Source organism: Choloepus didactylus, chromosome 1 (assembly GCF_015220235.1).
Source record: "Choloepus didactylus isolate mChoDid1 chromosome 1, mChoDid1.pri, whole genome shotgun sequence".
NCBI lineage: Eukaryota > Metazoa > Chordata > Mammalia > Pilosa > Megalonychidae > Choloepus > Choloepus didactylus.
Window position 1 is genome coordinate 209,073,837 of NC_051307.1, and position 20,006 is coordinate 209,093,842.

The 20,006-nt window shown below is 41.4% G+C and overlaps 1 protein-coding gene across 8 annotated transcripts in view; it reads right to left on the bottom strand.

Annotated features, from left to right (window-relative positions):
- The window catches only part of ERC2 (ELKS/RAB6-interacting/CAST family member 2), a 1,046,379-nt gene that overhangs the window by 218,271 nt on the left and 808,102 nt on the right, over positions 1-20,006 (bottom strand). For 6 of the 8 annotated variants that reach the window (XR_005210796.1, XR_005210797.1, XM_037798506.1 and 3 more), the window contains one exon: positions 13,226-13,394. Coding sequence is in view for 6 of the 8 variants with exons in the window: in XM_037798506.1 (XP_037654434.1) it covers positions 13,226-13,394 (169 nt within the window). In the remaining 2 variants the exon portion in view is untranslated. The remainder of the gene's footprint in view (positions 1-13,225; positions 13,395-20,006) is intronic. The other 2 variants (XM_037798515.1, XM_037798533.1) reach the window with 1 other exon arrangement.

Consider the following 20,006-nt stretch of genomic DNA (forward strand, 5'->3'; position numbering starts at 1 on the left):
AGTTCTTCCTGGTGGGGAAGAATAAGATAGCTCTGTATCTGCACCACAGAACTGGGACCAACACTTTGCATATTTGTGTAGCCCTCGGGTTTTAAAGTTCTTGCCCCCAGAGAAGATGTTTCATGATCGTGCTTCTCTGGGCGGTGGGTAGGAAGCAATGTGCCCATTTTACAGGCAGGAAAGGTGACCTGCTCACCATCATGCAACTATTAAGTAAAGGAGACAGGACATGTACCTGCCAACTGAGCAAACTTTTGAGACTTCCTTCTTCCCAGTATTGTGGAATCTAAACTCCCCAAATCTTCCCTGTTGGAGAAGATTGTAACTGCATGTCATGGGAAAACAAAGGGGATAAGGGAGTGCTGCAGAAGAGCTGCATTTACTTCCTGCCTACCACTCACAGCCTGTGTGATTTCATTTCTCTGTCTTCAAAGTGGGGATAATCATGGTACTTCCTTTTTGAGTTTTTGTGAGAATTGTAATAAAATTACAAAAGTATGACATTGCACCTGGTCTGTCATTTCTTCAAGAAGTGTTAGCTGTATTAATATTCTACTGAACAATATATGTCCTCCACTGAACTGTGGCTCCATGAAAGCAAATACTGTGCATCCTCAAAGTCCTTGGCATAGATCAAGTGCACACTGTTGGTGCGTGCAAATGTGCAGGAAAAATCACACACTATAAAAACTGCAAGGAGCTTAGCGGTCTGTTAGTTCACTCCCTTCACTTTAATGATGGGCAGCTGAACCTGTAAGAGAGAAGCAAAATGAGCAGCCCAAGGTTTCTCAGTGGGTGGGGGGTTCTCAGCTAGAGCTGGGCAAGAACTCTGATTCCCAAGTCCACACTCAGACCTTGCACTTTCTACTACCTGCCAGGGCTTCCCTGGTGAGGTGGGCTGCCTTGGTTTATTTAAACTTTCAATGTCACACTTTTGAGATGGCCACGTGCATATTTCTTAGAGAACATCGGGTCCCAAATCCAAGAAGACTGACAACACACTATGTTCCTACTCTAGCACTCACGGGGGCTTTGGCACATGTAGGGGACCCCAAAGCCTCAGGACTTCTGGTTGGCTTTGGAGCTTGGAGCTGTTATTCTTGTTCAGTAGATTTTCATTGTTTCCTGTGATGACCGCCTCTCTGTCCAATTTGAAAGCCTCTTTGCCCAAGTCCATCCCCAGACTGTGTCAAGGATCATCTGAATAAATATTTGCTGGCTCTGGCCAACAGGCATTTCCCAATGGCCATATCAGTGCAGAGATAAGAGAGTGGAGGTTTTGGGTTGTTGGGTGTGTTTTCTTAAAAAATAATCTCATCTAAACACTGGTGTTGTGGGGTTCTGGCTCCCCCAACTTGTCAACTCAGCAACTGCACTTAGGGAGTGGACCTGAGAACAAGAAGATTCCAACTCCTGGCTGTGGTTTGTCCCCTCGGCAGTCCCTGCTCCCTGCCCAGTGCTCATGCGGGGTTCACCCTTCACCTCACTGCAGGTCTCTGCTCAAATGTCTCTTTCTCAGGAAGGTGTCCCCAGACCACTCTATTCAAAATTGTCCCCCCATACCCATTACAGAATGTCTTCTTCCCACTCCCTGCTTTATTTTTCCCCATAGCATCTATTGTCATTTAACACGCTATATATTTTGGGTCTTTGTTTCTTGTTTGTCCCATCCATTAGAATATAAGCTTCCTTGGGGCAGGAATTTTTGTCTATTTTGATCATGGCTGCATCCTCAGTGTCCAGAACAGTATCCACCACTTAGTATATGCTCAATAAATATTTGCTGAATGAATAAAATGCCCACTTATTCCCAGGGCCACTCCCCACAAAAAAGTTTTAAAAATCTTGCTCTGTCTCTTGCTCTCTTTAGCTTCCTGGTCACTTTTGCTACCCATGACAGCACTCTGCTCCAGATCTATGAGTGACATGAGAGGGTAGCCTGACAAGCTTAAAACAAGCCACTGACAGTTACGTAAAAATTTATAAATGTCCAGCTCTTTGTAGGAGAGATGTATTTCTTAATTCTCTAAAATCCTTAAAAATTTCCAAAATTCATCTTTGGGGTATCAATCCTAAGGAAAATAAGAGGAAAAAAGATTTAGGTACTAAGATGCTCTTAAAAGTGTGATTACAAAAGTGAAAAAACTAGGTATGAATTGAAACAATGGAAATCACCAAAATATATATATATATATATATATGTTTTTAAAGACTTTTAAGGACATGGGAAAATGCACACAATATTAAATGCTAAAAAGGCTAAAAACTTTATTGTGCAGTATGTCACATCTTTGTTCAAATATGTGTATAGACAATGGAATGCAAGAAACTATAAATCTTAATGACAGTTACTTCTGAGTGGTGGGATTATGGGTGATTTTAGTTTTTATTTACATTTTTCTAAGTTTCTATAATGAGAATATATTGTTTTTATGATAAAACATTTATTTATAAGCTTTCAACAATGGAAAAGTATCATTTACATAGTAAGGATGGATATAAAATTAAATGTTTGCCACTTTTTAATACAGTGCATTATTATGGGGTAAATTTTTTTAAAAAGAAAACATGGGGGATTCAGGAATTTTTAACCAGGCCTGTAGAGTGTTGCAGAGAATGAAAAGAATATGGAGTTGAACTTCAAATCTAGTAGGAATAAACTACAGAAATTTTAAATTTGCATTTGACAAGGTGAAAAATCCCTTTCCTGTGAAATTATTACTTGAAAAGGCAGAAAAAGAAAATTCTGAAGCTGAGGAAAGGGTAAAGATGCTTAACACCATAATGCTGATCAATGACAAAATCAGCATGATTTTAACACAGTTATTCAAGGGGGCAGCGTGAAGTGCAGAAGTGGGGGAAGGGCTTTTCTTTCATTTTGAAATTCCACATGAAGAGGACACAGGGGCAGGAAGTCGGATCTTTTTTTCAACTCATTTGAAATGATAAGGTGAAGACAGCCTGAGAGGACTTTTAATTACACGATGAGAGGAAGGAAGGGAAGGAGAGAGAAAAAGGGACTAGGAGAAACAAGTTTTTTATGTTAAATAATGAGGAAGAAAATGTAAAACTAAAGACTTTAAAGCTAAAACTAAAGGAAAAAAGGCTTTTAAGCAGGTATCTTGAAAATGAAATACAAAGGCTACAAGGGGCAAGTCCCAACATTTCTTGCACAAAAACATAAAATGTACCCTACTTGATCAAGCCCTGTACCCTTCTCCTCCGGTGGCGGCAGGATGAGGTCAGTTTGCCTTCCCAGCCTGACCAGCACACGGTGACTTAAGGAAGAGCCTGGCTGGGGCAGGGCAGGAGGGCTGGGAATAGTGCCCAGGGTCACAAAATAAAGCCTCCTTTTTATGCCCCTTTTAAACCCTCCTTTATAGGGGCCATGACCTAAAGGAAATATCCCCAACTTGGGAAGAGCTGCTGGAAAGAGCATGGAAAGGCCCTTCTGCTCAAGTTCTGGTTCCATCCCCCACGCTGTGGCCTCTGCCAAGTTCAGGGACAGTAGTGTCTTCATCTCTGAAATGGGACCATTAATATCTGGTTTCCAGGTTGCTGTGAGGATTAAATGAGATAATATATTCAAAATCGCTAGTCTGGTGCCAGGTATACGGTAAGAGCTCAAAAGAGGCAATTCCTCCCACTTTAAAATGTGAGTAGGAAAACTAGTATGAGGAGCAAGGAACCCTGCACGCATTACACCTACACCTAACTCGCTTGAAGCAATGTCAGCTCAAGAGTTCCGAAATCCTCTCCACTCAACCCCTACCGCACCACTTAACTCCCAATACAACAGCCCCCTGGTGGCTGACATCTTGGGAACTTTCTCCCAAATATGCTCTTTGCTTTGGCAGTAGATACGGATGTTCTTGGAGGCAGTAATGAACAGGTTAAAGCTGAGGGGATTTCAAACATGTCTAATCCAATAAGAGGGTTGGTAAAACATGCGTTATCACTTAAAGAATAAATGTTTAAAAATAGAGCACAGATGTGAAATTTAAATTTAAAAAAAAAAAAAAAAAAAAAGCACGTGAGAGACCTTCTTGGCATTTGTATGCTATTCTCTGTTTTGGTCACCTACAGCTAAGCTAAGCCTGCTAGTCTGATGTGCTCTGCCAACTGCTAGATACTGTGGGGGTACCTCATATCATGGAAGCAAAGTTGGTAAATTGCTCTGAAATGTACAAGTCAGACTCATCTCCCCTGTGATGCCTTTCTAAAAGCAGGGGAAGGCAATGGTAAAGTTTGTCTTTTCAATTTCTACTTAAAAATTTATATTTAAAAAGCAAAGAGTGAGTTGTTTTCTAAAACTAGCCATGCTTATGTACGTTAGCATCCTTGAAAACTTAAGGGGAAGCATCAGGGTTGAGTAGGCATTCACCACAAAAGATACACTATCAATGACAGTTAGAAAATTCATAGGAATTCCTACATCTCCCCATGCCCCTCCAACAAGCAAAGATTTAAAAACTCTGGTGACACCTCATTCTGACACTTTGGCAGTTGGCCCTGTTATCTCTTTGTTGAGCTAATATCTTGTCTTACTTGTGACAGAGATGATGAAAACCCAAGGCTTAAGGACAGAGTCAACATTTCTATTTACATCCCAAGAGTGGCCAACACACTCCATCAGTGTTCCATGCATTTTTAGAGAAGGGAACTAAAGTTGTTTTCTAAACACTGGTTCCATCAAAGCAAAGAAACCAGAAGGCGGCCCTTTAGAGAGCTTGATACTCCTGGAAGATGCCCTTCTAATCAGGATTTGAGAAATGTATGGGATCCCAGAGAAAATTCTTTGCTTCCACAGTCTTTTGAGCGCTAGTCTGTGTTGTAATAGACTAACGGAATGGATTCCCTAAGTATTGGAGTTGAGACGCCAGCTGCCTAGGGTAAAGAATGTTTCCAGACTAAGAGAGCAGACTAGTGTCCTGTCCAATTACTTGGACACTAAGAGGAAACTGATTCCAATAAAACTGAAAAGTTAAGGCTTTACCTCCAGGAGAACATCTTGTCCTCTGCCTGCCAGGGAAGATCTGAGGATTTCTTTTTTAAAAAGGGGTTCCCTAGAATATACTGCAAAGACACTTTGCATTGAAGTCAAAGATAAATAGAGATGTGGCTAGATTCTGGGAGAGCGGGACAAAATAAAGCTTATCCCAAAGTGAGTCTGCAGTAAAAACCAATGCATTTGCATTTCAGCAATTCGATCTGGGGCGAGTCTGCGATGCATTACAATGCTGGGATCAAATCAAGCTTTTCTGGAGCTCATCCAAACACAACACGAGGCTATGGGAACTCTACTTTATGGAGTTCCTCCACTGCTGTTTAATCGTGCTGACCTCTTGAACCAAAAAGCATAATTAGAAGTCATCTGCATACAACGTAATGGAAGTGTAAACGCTGTGGCCCCAAATGGAGGAGACGGATGGTTTAAAAGAAATGCCTGGTCAGCCACACCACTCAGGTGCTTCTCGCTTTCCACGAGCCGATGGTTCCACCTCTGCTGAGATTCAATTTTGACTAGGATTCCCCTCTTAAGCGTGGACACATTCTCGGGCATCCTCCTTCTTCGCCTATGCTGAGCCACACCTATTTGGTTAGTACTTGGAGACGGTCCTTTTATATATTTTGGACAACACCAGGGAGGGAAATGCTACCCGAATGGATTACTCCATATGCAGCCTGGCATAACCTCCAGAATGTGTGCCTAGACATAGGACAGTTCTCTGCAAACTCGGCCTCTCAGTCTTAACACCTTCCTGCTCCTGACTGACCTGTGCGTTCCCTAACTCATCCTGTTTTTGCTAGGCTGAAGTAATGCCCAGAACTGGCAGGAAAGGGAAAAATAAAACCAAGTAGAATTTATCTCTGATCTCAAAGTATTCTAACTGGTTTGAGAAATAAGCTGGTTCTAATTTTAACTAAACAATAGTGTCTGGGTCTCATTTTAAAAAGGCATTTCCATCAAGGATGTACATATCACTACTTCAGCACACAGGGGAGTGTTTGGGAATAAGGCTTAGGGGGTACAACTTAGTTTTAAGCTTTCTTCAAAAACCCTTTAACAGCGGGAAAATCCAATGATTTCAGAATTAATTATTTTGATGTCAATCCTTCTTCTAGGGCAGAGGAAAAGAGTTGCGAGGATTGGATCCGAGACACAAAAGAAGTTAAGATGGTAATTTTTAATAACATTTTTTAGAAAGGGTCTCCCTAGGGAAAGAGCAAAATAAAAACTTAACTCGCTTCCAGTGGAGACCCTCTCCCCAAATTGCACAAATCTGGAAGCCAGATTTCTTTTAAAGGAGTGGAGTAAAAAAAGTGTCAGAGGTGTGTGCTTGTGAGAAAACGGAAATGAGGAGAATATAAGAGTTGGATAGAATTATGTTTGATACCAAATGATGGTTAATCCTTTAACCTTTTTTACACAAAAGCGTCTACAAAGCAAACTAAGTTTTACTGTTCCCTTACCTTTGTATCATGCTCAACTTAGAACCAACCCAAATGTCAACACCTGAAGAGTGTCATAAAGATTCTTTTGTTGTTAAACATGGTTGGAATTTCTAACCTCATTTCATATCACCTTGTCTGGCTTTCTTGACCAATGATCAAGAAAAGTTTAGGTAATTCTAGGCAAGTTGATGTATGAGATGCTCAGAAGTTTTCAGGGATGGACTAGAGTGGCTCCCTTCACAACAAGAAATCTGTCATATCCGGGAACTCAGTGGTATTTTATTCAAGAACTTAAGAGGCTGGAGAGACTCTGAACTAGAATAAGGTGGAGAAATTGGAAAAAAGATTCAAAATGGTCATTGCTGCAAATAATTCAGTATGGGAAAAGACATCCTTGTAAAATACACATCTTGAAACATGGCAAGAAAGAGCAAAGACTCATTTGGTGGTTATCACTTGGTAAACAGGTCTCATCTCTTATACCATACTATATATATATATATATATATATATATATATATATATATACACATATATAGTGGTGGTTGCCCGAATTATGGGGGTGAGAAGAATTATGAGCCAAGTCTTGTCTAAAAGGAACAAGGATCAATTATGTCTTCACTTTTTCTGTTGTCTAGGCATGGTTTCCTTGGTTATCCAAATCAGGTTTTCCCAGACCAGAACAGGCTCAGGTCCCAGAGGGAAGAAATATTCAGTATCTGGTTTCCCTGAGGGTGTGTCTTAGAAAATTGCTCCACCCTTTGATGCCTCGGGTCACTGTGCTTTTCTGCCCAGCAGGTGATGCCTGTTAGCCTATAATTCTTGACTGGTGTGAGGAGGAACCGGCCGTGTTCCCCCAGGCTCTGGGGTCTGGTTCTGAATGGAAAGGGCCCCACCCCTTTCCTCCTAGAGAAGACAGACCCCTCAGGTGGAGGTCATTAGCATTTCAATGGTCTCGCTCTCTGCTTGTGGTGTCTCCACCCTTCCCAGAGTCACAGCCCTGGAAACTGAAAATGACTGGGGCTTTCTCCACTGAGCCAAAAAAGAAACAGATAGTCCCCTTCAGACCCAGTCCAAGGCGACCCTCCAGCTCTCCCAGGTCAGTCGTCACCCAAAGCCTCTGTTTGTTTTTTGGGGCTGCGTACCTGTAGTGAGCAGTTCACACTCGCTACTTAAAACCCCAGTTGGAGCTCAGCTGAGCTATATTCGCTTGCTGGGAGAGAGCTTCTCTCTGGCACCACGAGGCTTTGCAGCTCGGGCTATGGGGGAGGGGGTCTCACGACTTGGTTCCGCAGGTTTTACTTACAGATTTTATGCTGTGTTCTCGGGCATTCCTCCCAATTCAGGCTGGTGTATGATGAGTGGATGGTCTCGTTTGTCCCCCCGCAGTTATTCTGGATTATTTACTAGTTGTTTCTGGTTTTTTGTAGTTGTTCCAGGGGGACTACTTAGCTTCCACTCCTCTCTATGCCACCATCTTGCCCGAGTCCCATGTCTTCACTTTTTAATAAGCTACCCTGGAGATTCACTCACTCAGTCATTCATACATTCAATAAATATTTACTGATTACCTACTAGGTGCTGGAAATTATGCTAGGCCTGGAGATAAATGATGAGCAGAAAAAGTCATGAGGAACATGTTCTCAGTCCTCATGGAATTTAAACACTGGCAGGGCAGACAGTTATTATTCAAACAATCCACCAAATAAGTGCAAAATTGTGTCTGTGGTATGAAGTATATGTACATATGTCACATGAATGCCAAATTGGGAAATTGACCACACTGAGAAAGTCCCAGAAGGCTTCCCTGAAGAAGTTGTATGTGACTGAGATTGGTTGGATGAGTGGGTGTTAACTAGATGAGGAAAAGAAAGAAATGTATTCAAGGCAGAGGGAATGGCATGTGGAAGGCAGAGAGCACAGTGGTTTGAATTTGGCTTTATCCCAACAGCAAGGGAAATCACAGAAGGGTTTTTAGCAGTGGGAGCTGGAAGGTGTTGAATGCAAATGGTATTTATCTTTATAAAAGGTCTTACTTCTTCCCACTGAAGTTTGAGAATTTCTGGTCTTGCCCAGAGGCCAACTGCACTTCTCCAAGGACACAGCCAATACCCTGAGCAGTCAATGGGATGACAGTGACAGCACGGAATCCTTTGTGGCATGGTGTTGAGACTGCCAGAAAGTCAGGGCATTTTGTCAAAGGGCCCTGCTCTCAGCCTATTTGAAAACTTCGTAAGATAAGACGGGCAAATTGTAACATTAGTTCTTCTTTGTGGCTCTAGCAGAAATGGCAATGTTTGTTTGTTTTAATGCAAGCCAAAGCATTTTGGAGTTTTTGGAGGCTGGAGGCAGGGGACTCAGAGAGTGGGTACACTGTGGCAGCCTCAAACGGCGAGCCCAGAGTGGTGCCACAAGGGACCCTCCTTGTATTCTGCGTTCTCACATACTCAGAATTTCTGCTTCAAAATAGACAACCCTCAACAGATCCTGCCCAAGCATCCTACACACCCTGCTCCAACCACACAGCAGCTCTGATGGCTTGCCTCCTCACCTCCTTGTCCATTCCACTCCAGCCATATTGGCCTCCCTGCTTTCTCAAAACTCATCTGCATGCCTAGAGTTTTTGCATGGGCTGTTCCTTCTGCCCGGAACACCTTCTCTCCAGTTATCTGCATGGTTCACTACCTCACTTCCTTTACGCTTTTCCTCAAATGTTTCATTTCATTCCCATCAAGGCCCACCCAGTTAACCCTATTTAAAATGGTCACGAGCTCCTTAATCCTACCCTGCAATTCCTGTTCACCCTTAAACTTGTCTACATATTTTTTATGCCAAGTAATTTACTCAATTATTATATTCATAATTTATTGCCTATAGCTCTGCATTTAAAAGTAAGCTCCATGAGGAAAAGATCTTTGTCTGTTTTAATCACTGATATCTTCCAAATGCTTAGAACAATGCCTAGCAAACAGTAGGCACACAATAAATACTTGTTGAATTTAATTCAAACATAGTCCTTGGTCTCACCAAGCTACCCATCCCCTTTCACTCCCATGCCCCTGGGCAGCATGGTAGCACAGGCCGAGGCACTGGAACTGGGTTTTTCTGATGGCATCTGTGATGAATGGAGGGTTGATCTATGGCTCACTGTGTGACTTTCAGAAGACAGTGTTTGGCTCATCTAGAGCAAAGTGAAATACATCCCAATAGCACTGGGCCAAACCCTGATACTGCCAGGTATGAGTAGTATGATGATGGTTGGGCCATCTGGTATCTCAGAGCTTTGGTTCGGACAACTCACAAATGGGCTTGATACTCTCCTCATTGGGGCAGGTACAATATCTGCCGTGGCTGACTCCCCAGCATGTGGCAGAGAGCATGGAACATAGTAGGTGCTCAGTAAATTGGTTGGCTGATGATGGAGAAAACATTAAGAGATAATGCATGTAAACTTATGATTACATAAACCAGGTGGCAGAGAGCCTGGCATGTGATAATCATTCATTCATACAACATATATTTATTGAGCACCTACTATATAGGAGTTGTTGAATGAGTTTTTGATTTTCAGTCACTAGAGATGGCATAGGCAGTGGAGAGACCTTCCATAATGTGCCTTAGTCTCCCCTCTGAACACTGGGTAGGTGAGCACCCAGACCCAAGGCCTTCCCCTTCCTTTGACCTCAGCTGCTGCAAGAGATCTGCTCTGCCTAGACCAGTGATGACAACTGGGGTCTAGGACTCAACCTCCCAGGGTGCCCACCCTGGTCGATGTCTATGTGGGCTACATGCACAGACCAAGGCAAACTTAATGACCACTATGGTCCTCTTCAGCGCAAGCTGGGAGCTGGAGTCTAGGATTCGCACGCAGATCTCCCAAGGGCTGGGGTTTTAGGGGAAGCAGGACAAGGAAGTCTTAGGCACCAACATCTGTCTGCTTTTTCTGCCATAGTTCAGCAATGTGTTTCCAATGAGCTATGACTCCCAGGTGTGTGCAAAAGAACTATGACACAAACAAATTACCTCGAGGGTTGGTGGTGATGACGTCAACTAGTTGATGTGATCAAACAGCCTAAGTCTAAGAACAACAAGGCAGAACCCACTCTTTGAGAATGGTTAAAGAACATTTTTAGTTTTTATTTTTTTCTTCTTTGCATCGACTCCACATTTCCTAAGATAAGGCGACATCACGATTTCTGGGAATGCCCTTTTGCTCATTGCCTTGAATTCCCTGGGGAACCTGGTGGGATATGTGTAGAACTAGGCAGATTATCCAAAACTTAAGCTCCATCTCTCAGCAGCTGTGCAGTAGGCTTTTCCACACTCTGAGCCTCAGGTAAGCCCCTAGAAAAGGTAGCTAGTCCTGGCTGCTGTGACAGAAAGTCCCTGGGGGACACCGGGTACACGACCTGGCACAGAGTAAACTCTCAATAAAACAGGGTAGCTTTTATAAGTAAATTAATTATTATAGTTAGAATCATTACTGTTTATAATAAGGATAAATAAATTCATGTGATTTTTCTTGCTCTGTGGTAGGCAGGGTGTAGGGACGGATTTCAAATCTCAATCACAGAGGAGCCCAACCTCCTCCTTCACGGCCTCTTTCTTCACAGCAGCCCTTCAGACGCTGCTTTAGCCCAGGTAGGAGACCAACTTGGCACGGTCTGGGTTTCCCAAATGTGCCCCATGATACCTAAAACCAAGCCTGTTGCAAATAATGAGGGCTTTGTGCTGTTTCCCAGGAGCAAATTGAAGGGCTACACTCAATCCTTCCCGGAATCTAGGAGTACATTTTCATGATGCTGAGAAAGAAGGGAAAAAAAGCAGGCTTAAAAAAAAGTCCTTATTGGCAAAAGTAGAAGAAGATACAGAAAGAAAAACGGTCCAAGAGACAAGAAAAGAAAACAAAAATCATCCACTATGTCTGACAGCGAAGTCTTGGCTTTGCAGATCCACCAGACCAGTTCAGAGAAGCTGATCCTACAGGGTGGCCACCAAGTCTGGAAGCATGGGCAAGTACATCATAAACGAAATCATACTATATGATATGATTTAAGCCATCATCTATGGTTTCAGACTTGATGGCCACTAAGTACTGGAAATCATCAGAAGAGGCAGAGATCTGGATAGGCACGGAGGGGGCAGGTGTTTCCTTAACAGCTGACTGACCTGAGACTTTTGGATCATGTATGCATCGTAGCTGGACCCGTGGTACTTGGCAGTAATATCTGGGCTGTAGCCAGCATCACAAGTGCATGGTATATTCGAAATCGGGGGCTGTTTCTTAGGTCTATACACAGACACCTGTGGGAGAAAGCTACAATGGTTAGGTGCAGAAAGGGAGGGCACAGTGGGCACAGGATAGGAATTAGGGGAAAGCAAAGAAGGAGGCTCATATTGACTCTCTATGGCCAAGTGGGTGGGAAACCCAGGGTAGAAGATGCACAGCCCCAAACAAGGAGGTCATATGTAAGCGGTCCCCAGTCCCTGGGGCCGGCGCTCGTGAGGCATGCCGCTCTGTGGAATGGCGCCAATGCCTGGCAGTGGCTGGGACCCTCCCTCTGTAAGGAGAGGGCACGCAGGCATGGCAGTGTTCTCTCTCTCTCAGCAAGGCAGCCCCATGAGAAATGGGCTCTGGTTCAGGGCCAGAGGATGCCTTTTCCCTGAGGAAGGAAAGGGCTAGCCCGATTATAAGGGGAGGGGATTCTCTCTTCTGGCTTCCCTTCCACTGACCCTGCACCAGGTGCTCAGCGGAGACACCCTTGTAGGCAGAGATCCAAACTGGTGATGGTAATTGCCGGGGACACAGTCCAGGTGGGAATCATGTGGCATTTAGAGACCTTCAGAGTCACATGTGACCCTTGTTAAGAAGTGGCAGCCACCTTGTGAGAATGGTGAGCCACAACCTCTGCTGAATGGGTTTCATAATGAATCTAGAATCTGAGTGAAGATCTTTTAACCATTGCTTACAAAGGCCCCAAGGTTTTCTGTTTTTTTGTTTTTGTCTTTTTTTTTTTTTTTAATGACGAAATAACATCAGAAGACTTTTTCAGGAGCGATTTTTCAATATGCTTTGGGCACCATTATTCCCATTTAAGCCACTTTCAGAAAATCCTCCAAAAAGAAAGAAATTTCTACACAAGTTAGGACCATGTCCCTCCTTCCTTGCCCCTCAAAAGAAATATAGTAACCTAGAGAAGAGGAAAACACAGAATAAGGCAAACAGGTGATAAAAAATTAGACCAAATAATGGTTGGGGAAGTCTCCAAGCACAATCTGGCAGTGCTAGGGCTGGGAGTGTTCCTTGGCCAAAAGGTTCTGGGAGAAATAGCTGAAGAACCAAAGTTGGAAGTATGGAAAGAAAGAAACCTAAAGAACTGGATGAGGGGAGATACTGTGGGGCCAGAAAGTGAAGAAGACAGAATGCAACAGTTTCAACAGGAAAAAAAGGTGCCCAGAATTTAATGAGGAGTCTCTAGGATTTAGTCAGAAGTCAAATAAAGTCCACTAGAAGGAAGAGCTGAGGTCTGCTTCTGAGGAGATGATGCTAATACAAAAGAAAGGAAAATAGCGCTGGTTGCAAACTACACAAGGCCACACAACATGCACATAAACACCGAAAAGCAGTAAAATGGTGTTCCAGCGACAACCTGGGCCATTTCACTCCTACCTGATTTTAGCTGCTGGAGCCTGCGGGATGGACATGGGAAAATGAAGAATAGCTAAACCCAGGGAAAGCACCCAAGCTCCCAAACCCAGCAAAACACACCTTTCGTGCAGGAGGCCCCACCTGCTGCTTTAACTGATGCACTAGTCGGTCTTTTTCCCGCTTGAGGGCCATGACTTCTTCCTGTGTCTTTTTCTTTTTGGAGGCAGACAATTCCAGCAAGGCAATGTTTGCATCTTTCTCACTGATTGCCGCTAGCAGTGCTTCCTGTCTGGTAAAATAAAGATTATTATGATCATTTTTATAAGGTGAAGAAAAAAATCCTACAGGCATTTATAGTTGTAATGAGTCACAGAGTATCATCTCAATGGGAAAGAATTATGAATAATAATTAAGACCAACCACCTCCTTGACCCTCAGAATGGGCAAGGTAGTTTGGGTCAGAATTCCTAAGACCCAAACACTGTGTCATTTGAGAGAAGCAGCTTTCTATGGCTCCATAGATACAGCTTCATATGGAACCAAGAGTAAAGAAATGAGAGGAAATCAATCAGAACATTTACTAATAAGACTCTTTAATCCATCCATCCATCCATCCATCTATCCATCATCCATTCTTCCATTCATCTGTGTGACCACCCATCCATCTCGCATCCATGCATCCATCCCTCCATCCATTTATCTATCTGCCAAATAAAGTTCAAGGTACCTAAGACAACCCAATAAAACTGAGCAGAAATTTCAATATCAAGTACTATTATTATTTTTTTTTTATCATGCAAGAGTTTCTTTTGGAGTTAGTCAGAAATATTTACTGGGGTCCCCTTTCCATTTTTGATACAATTAGAAATACTCCCCTGCTAACCCACTCAGAACTATTCCTTCCTCAGTCTTCCTTGGTAATGATACAATCATCTACCAAGGAATCCAAGCCCTAAACCTAGAAGTATTCTTGATTCTTCTCTTCCTTCCCCCTCCAGAGCCAATCCATTGACAACTTCAGTCAATTTTACTTGAAAATACACCATTTATATAAATGCCATTTATATAAATTTCAAAAAACTATAAAGCAAATTTTGTTGTTTTGAGAGGCATGCATAGGTGGTAAAACTAGACAGAAAATTAAGGAAATAATTACCACAAATGTCAAAATCGTGGTTACCTCAGAAAGAGGGAAGAAAACACACTTAGAAGGGGTACCGAGGAGATGGCTAAGGTATGAAAATATTCTATTTCTTAAACTGGGTGGTGGATAAATTAGTGTTTATCTATCATAATATAAATTAGACATATACATGTTTTGACATGTTCTAAAATAAATTAAAAAACAAAAATGTATAAAGAAAAATTCAAAAAAAGGAGTGAGATGAATAAATTAACATCATTTTGGATCAATGAATTTTAAATTTAAGTGAGACAGAATTTTTTTACCAATCAAATTAGCAAGGATTCTGAACTTCATAATTCTCATTGCTAGCATGGGCGCAGTGATAAATCCCCTTCTCTTGGTGGGAACATAGCTGGATTAAATATCTCTGGAAAGCAATTTGGCAATGTATATCAGCAGCCTTTAAAAATGTCCATGCCTTAGGGACATGGCTAGAAACTTGGATAAGGTTTTATGTAAGAAATTGTGGTCATCTTAGAGTTTATAATTTATAATAGTGAAAAATTTAGAAACACTATGAGAGTAAGTAAAATATGATAGAAAAAAAATGACACATTACACAGCATTTAATGATGACAGAGATGAACATTATTGTGGGGAAATATTTATGGCTATATTATTTAGCAATGAGGGCAAACTACAAAACTTTACGCCCCAAATGATCTCATCTATGAAAAAAACCCAAGTACATTGGAAGGAAATACAACAAAATATCAATAGCAGTTGTATCTGGGTGGCAAGTTGAAGAAATGAAAGTCCAAAAAATGAAAACGAAAAAGAAAAAGAAAATAGATCCCTTATCTAAACTCTTTTCCTATTGCCAAACTTCTTCAACCACCAGCATCACATGCCTGGGCCACTGCAAAAGCTTCCTCACTAGTGTCCCTGGTACAGAAACCAAAGTAATCCATAAAAACATAAATCCATATTCCACTATTTTTTACCTGCAAAATCCACTGGGCCCCCCATTAGGCTTGAAATCTAGACCCCTTCTTGCACATGAAACGCTACACCAACTGGTCACCACCCTCTCTCTGTGGTCCTTTTGTCCCCTCTCCTTCCTGGAGCATTAAACTCTGGCCTCATTTTGTTTCAGAACTCTTTTCTAGGCCTTGGAAATGTAATGTTTCTTCTCACCACATAAGCTCTGCCTTTGCCATTTCCTAAGACTAGAATATGTTCACACAGCGTCTTATCATCCAGGTCTCAGCTCAAATGGATCCTCCACAGAGAGGTCTTCTCTAACCGCTCCTCCAACAGTGCATCTCCACCTTCCACCTCATGCCCAAGTCACTGGTCTATCACATTACATTTTATTTTATTTTTCCATCACACTCTTCACTTTTTGAAATAGTCTCAGACACATATTTGTTTGTTTTCTACACTTGACACTCCATGAAACAGGAACCTTACTTGTCTTGTTCACCACTGATTGTCTGTCTCTAGAAGAGCACTGAGTATGTAGTAAGTACTCAAAAATGTTTGCTGAATGAGTAAATGATTAGCTACTTTTTACAAGCTTTTGAAGACACCACTGTTCACCTCTTCCTGTCATCTTCTTAAAATTACGATGCTTTGCCTCCTGCCTAATCTCTGATCACTGCTTACTCAGAAAAGCTTTGAAGTTGCCTCATCCCATCTTTTCGGTCTCACTTTATGGTCACTTCTGTCATGGATTTTGACCTGGAATTTCTGACACCCTTTTTGATTAGAAAATGGCTTTCCTTGACGTATTTCATTTAGTCCTTATTTCTGCCAATGAAGTTTTGTCCCCACTGTTTGTGCCACTTTTACAAATTCTAGACCTCACAGCCCCAGGGCAGCCACCCAGTTGGGTACTTCCCATGCATACAAGTCCCAGGACTAAAACCTGGTCATGATCTTGTTCTGCCTTTCTTTAGTCACCAGTGAGGTCCTCCTCCAGATGTTTGGATGAGATGGTCTTTATGTGGATCTCAGATTTTCCCCCTTTTCAAGGCCGAGATTTCTTTGGATTTTTCTGGGCCCACCAGTGCCAAGCAGAAGGAGATTCTGTCAAAGACTTAGGCAGACACATGAGCAGCATAACCTGTCAGGAAATATCTCCACTTTCCAGAAGAAAACCAGTGCAGGCTGGACCACCAGGAGCAGCATTAGCATCCAGCATCACAGCACCTGTCTTGCTCTGGATAACATCCTGAGACAACAGACAAATTTGCCGCTCACAGCTAGTGTATACTGATATGTAAGGCCAAGCAGAAGGGGCTTAAAGGACTTCCAATCAGGGAGAATGCATTTACGATCCACTCTACACTTAGCTATAACCCATTCAGTGATTGCAATATTTTACCTCACTCTTTCCAAAACTGAAATGCTTATTTTTTTAATGGAAACAACTTAAAAGACCAATATTAGGAAAATGGAGGCAGGGAAGGGATGTGGTAAATTGTGCCACACCCCTATGACTGACTCTTTACAGCTATATACAGCCATTCCAAATGCTGAGGAATAAGTCTTGACATAAGAAAATGTTCGTGTTTGTCGGAAAACAATTCTTTGCAACTGTCTTGTACCAGTGCTGCATGCTTTACACGCAGTGGCACCGTCTGCTTTTCTGACAATCTTTTCAAGGATAGTATTTGCTATTTGCTATTTGTACAGCAAACTGCTTTGGGAGATGGAGGTTGTGTCTTCCCCAGGAACAGGGGATATACATGCTATTCCAGTTTGCTAATGTTGTCATTATATAAAATACCAGAAATGGATCAGCTTTTATAAAGGGGATTTATTAGGTTACAAATAACCTAAGTTCTAAGGCCATAAAAGTGTCTGAACTAAGGCATCAACAAGAGGATACCTTCACTGAAGGAAGGCCAATAGCATCTGGAACACCTCTGTCAGCTGGGAAGGCATGTGGCTGGTGTCTGCTGGTCCGTTGCTCCCGGGTTCTGGTTTCAAAGTGGTTTCTCCAAAATGTCTCTGGGATTCTGTCTTTCTTAGCATCTCTCTCTCAGGTCCTGTGCATAGTGCTTGTTCTCCCAGGGTGTTTCTCTCTAAGCGTTAGGGGGTCCTCTCTTAGCTTCTCTGGGGCAAACTCTGGGCTTCGTCCCTTAGCTTAGAATCTCCAAACATCCTTCTGTCTGCATTTCAAAGTGTCTCCAAGCATCTCTGTGTCGGCTCTTAGTTTCTCTCCAAACTGTTTCTCTTAGCTTCTCTGAGGCTCTTCTGTCCATGAGCTCTCTTAGAGGACTCCAGTGACGTAATTAAGACCCACCTTGAATGTGCAAAGTCCACATCTCCATGGAAATAATTTAATCAAAGGTCTCATCCACAGCTGGGTAAGTCACATCTCCATGGAAACACTCAACCAAAAGGTTCCACCCAACATGACTGGATTAAAAGATCATGGCTCTTCTGGGGTCCATAACAGTTTCAAACCGGCACACATGCTTAATGTCCTGCATAATAAAGTTATTTTCCCCTTTCAGAGCAAAGAGTGGGCATGTTTACTATCCATTTTAAAAGAGGTTAAGTTCCCTAAGCTCTGGGTTGTTCTCCTCATGCAACCTACTGCATATTCAGCCATTAAACCGGCCCGTCTGTAACTCAGAACAAGGGGAACTGACATAAATATGCTGAGGCTTCTCTTTTGCCATGAACAATAAAGCCCCTTTTCTCTGATCCAGAATTCTCTTCTCATCTGCCAGCATCCAGGAAACTGAGGCAGGCTAACCCGTTCACATGCCGACGGGGACAGTCCCAGACCCTTCACAGTTCTCCATGTAAGCATATCTACAATAAGATCCCCAAAATATAAAACTATATTCATAGAAATAAAACTGAAAGGAATGATATCAAAATCATCATTTCATGCGGGTGGGATGGATAGAGTAGTTTTTACTTTTTTTTTCTGCATGATTCCTTCTTTCCACAAAACACTATAAGAATAAACATTAAAAAATTGTAAGTGAAGCTTTTAAGCCACGAAGTAAACTATAGGTGCATGCTCTAAATCTTAGCAGATGTGAAATTTGCTCATTTTCCCACCCATGTGTTTTTGCTCTCTCTGTATCTCTCACTCTATACAAAGACTGTCACACACACACACACACACACACACACACACACACGCACACGGCCTCTGGTACAATCTGTTATCATCTCCCACCTGGACAACTGCAGAAATCTTCTAACCTGGCCCCCTATGTCTACTTGTGGCCCCCTTTAAAACATTCTCCTCTTCCAGGTCAACATTCAGAATTATATACCTTTAGTAACTGTTAAAAGGCCTCAGCAATACAAAAAAAATGATCATGATAATTCCTTTTCCCCTATAATTCTATAACTTATGCTTTGTAGAATAAAGCACATACTTGTCCTCTTTTTAATACCATCATAAATCTCAATAAGTTAATTTTTAATTCTTGGTTTCCTGTCCATCAGAGAAAAACATACACCATTTTCTAATTTTCTACAGATGTTATTAAAATCAGCCCCAAATCTAATGATTCTTAATTATCAAACTTGTAAATATTTTTAAAATATTTATAAAAGCATATTTAAAGTCACTCTTCAACATTAATTCATACAAAATACTCCAGTTTGCTCTTTGTAAGCTTTTCCTTATTGAATTGTTTTTCTTTGTTTTGTTTCGCTTTGGATAACAAATCTGTTTTATAAATACTGACATTATACAATCATAGAGGTCTGAATAAAATTAGTGAACAAATACTATATATTTTTTTAAAAGCCTCAGTTAAAATGATGACCATAAACGAATCACAATTTCCACCAAAATGCCTTGACTTAAATCTATATTCAATAATTCAATTCATTTTAAGTCAAAGAGTAATTAATAGAAGACAATGAAAGTATATAGAACTAGGAAAATACAGGCATTTCATAGTTTAGCATGCTCAGAAATGTGTTCTGAACATTAAAAAGTTATATCTGATCATTACCTACTTGTACCAGGGATGCCAGGCAGAGTATTTTCTTTATGCTAGTCTGACAGAGCCATTACATTTGTTTTTTAAAAGCAATAAACTCTGCTTTATAAAATGAGTTTAAAATAAGTCTTTATTAAGCTGATATGTTAGCTAATAACTTAAGTCACTGTGAGCTAATTCTGTACAGTTATGAAAATTCATTACCCCTGCTTTAAAGGTCAAAATTTTTAGAGTGGGGGAGAATTATTCTAAGTTTTATAAAGATTAACTTCATTTTGCCAGCCCTACATCAGATTCTACACTTTGACATTTCCCATGAGCCAATTTGCTGATAAACTGACTTAAAGCATCTAAGACAAATATTTTTCTGAAAACACACGGAAGTAGGTTTTGAGATAATGGCAATCATTGAAATAGATTAGGAAGCATAAATTAAATGTCTTGCTATTTTATTCTACAAGGAATTTTGTTTCAGCCATTCAAAAATGGGGAAAACTGAAATATTTGCAGTTATGATGCCTCGTTTTTTTAAAAAAACTACTTAAGTGTACAAAGTATCAATGACATGATCCTTGGGCATAAATTGGAAACACAAATAAAAATCTTTATTATTAACCTCACTAAGTGTATCACCTTCTAGATTCAATGACAGACTTACATTGTTTCAGAAATTGTTACTGTCTCATCAACCTGAAGAAAGTTCCTATAAGCATGAAATTACATTCATCACTTAATCTTTTTGCTTTTTCAAAGACCACAGGAAGCTAAGAAAGAATACATATATACA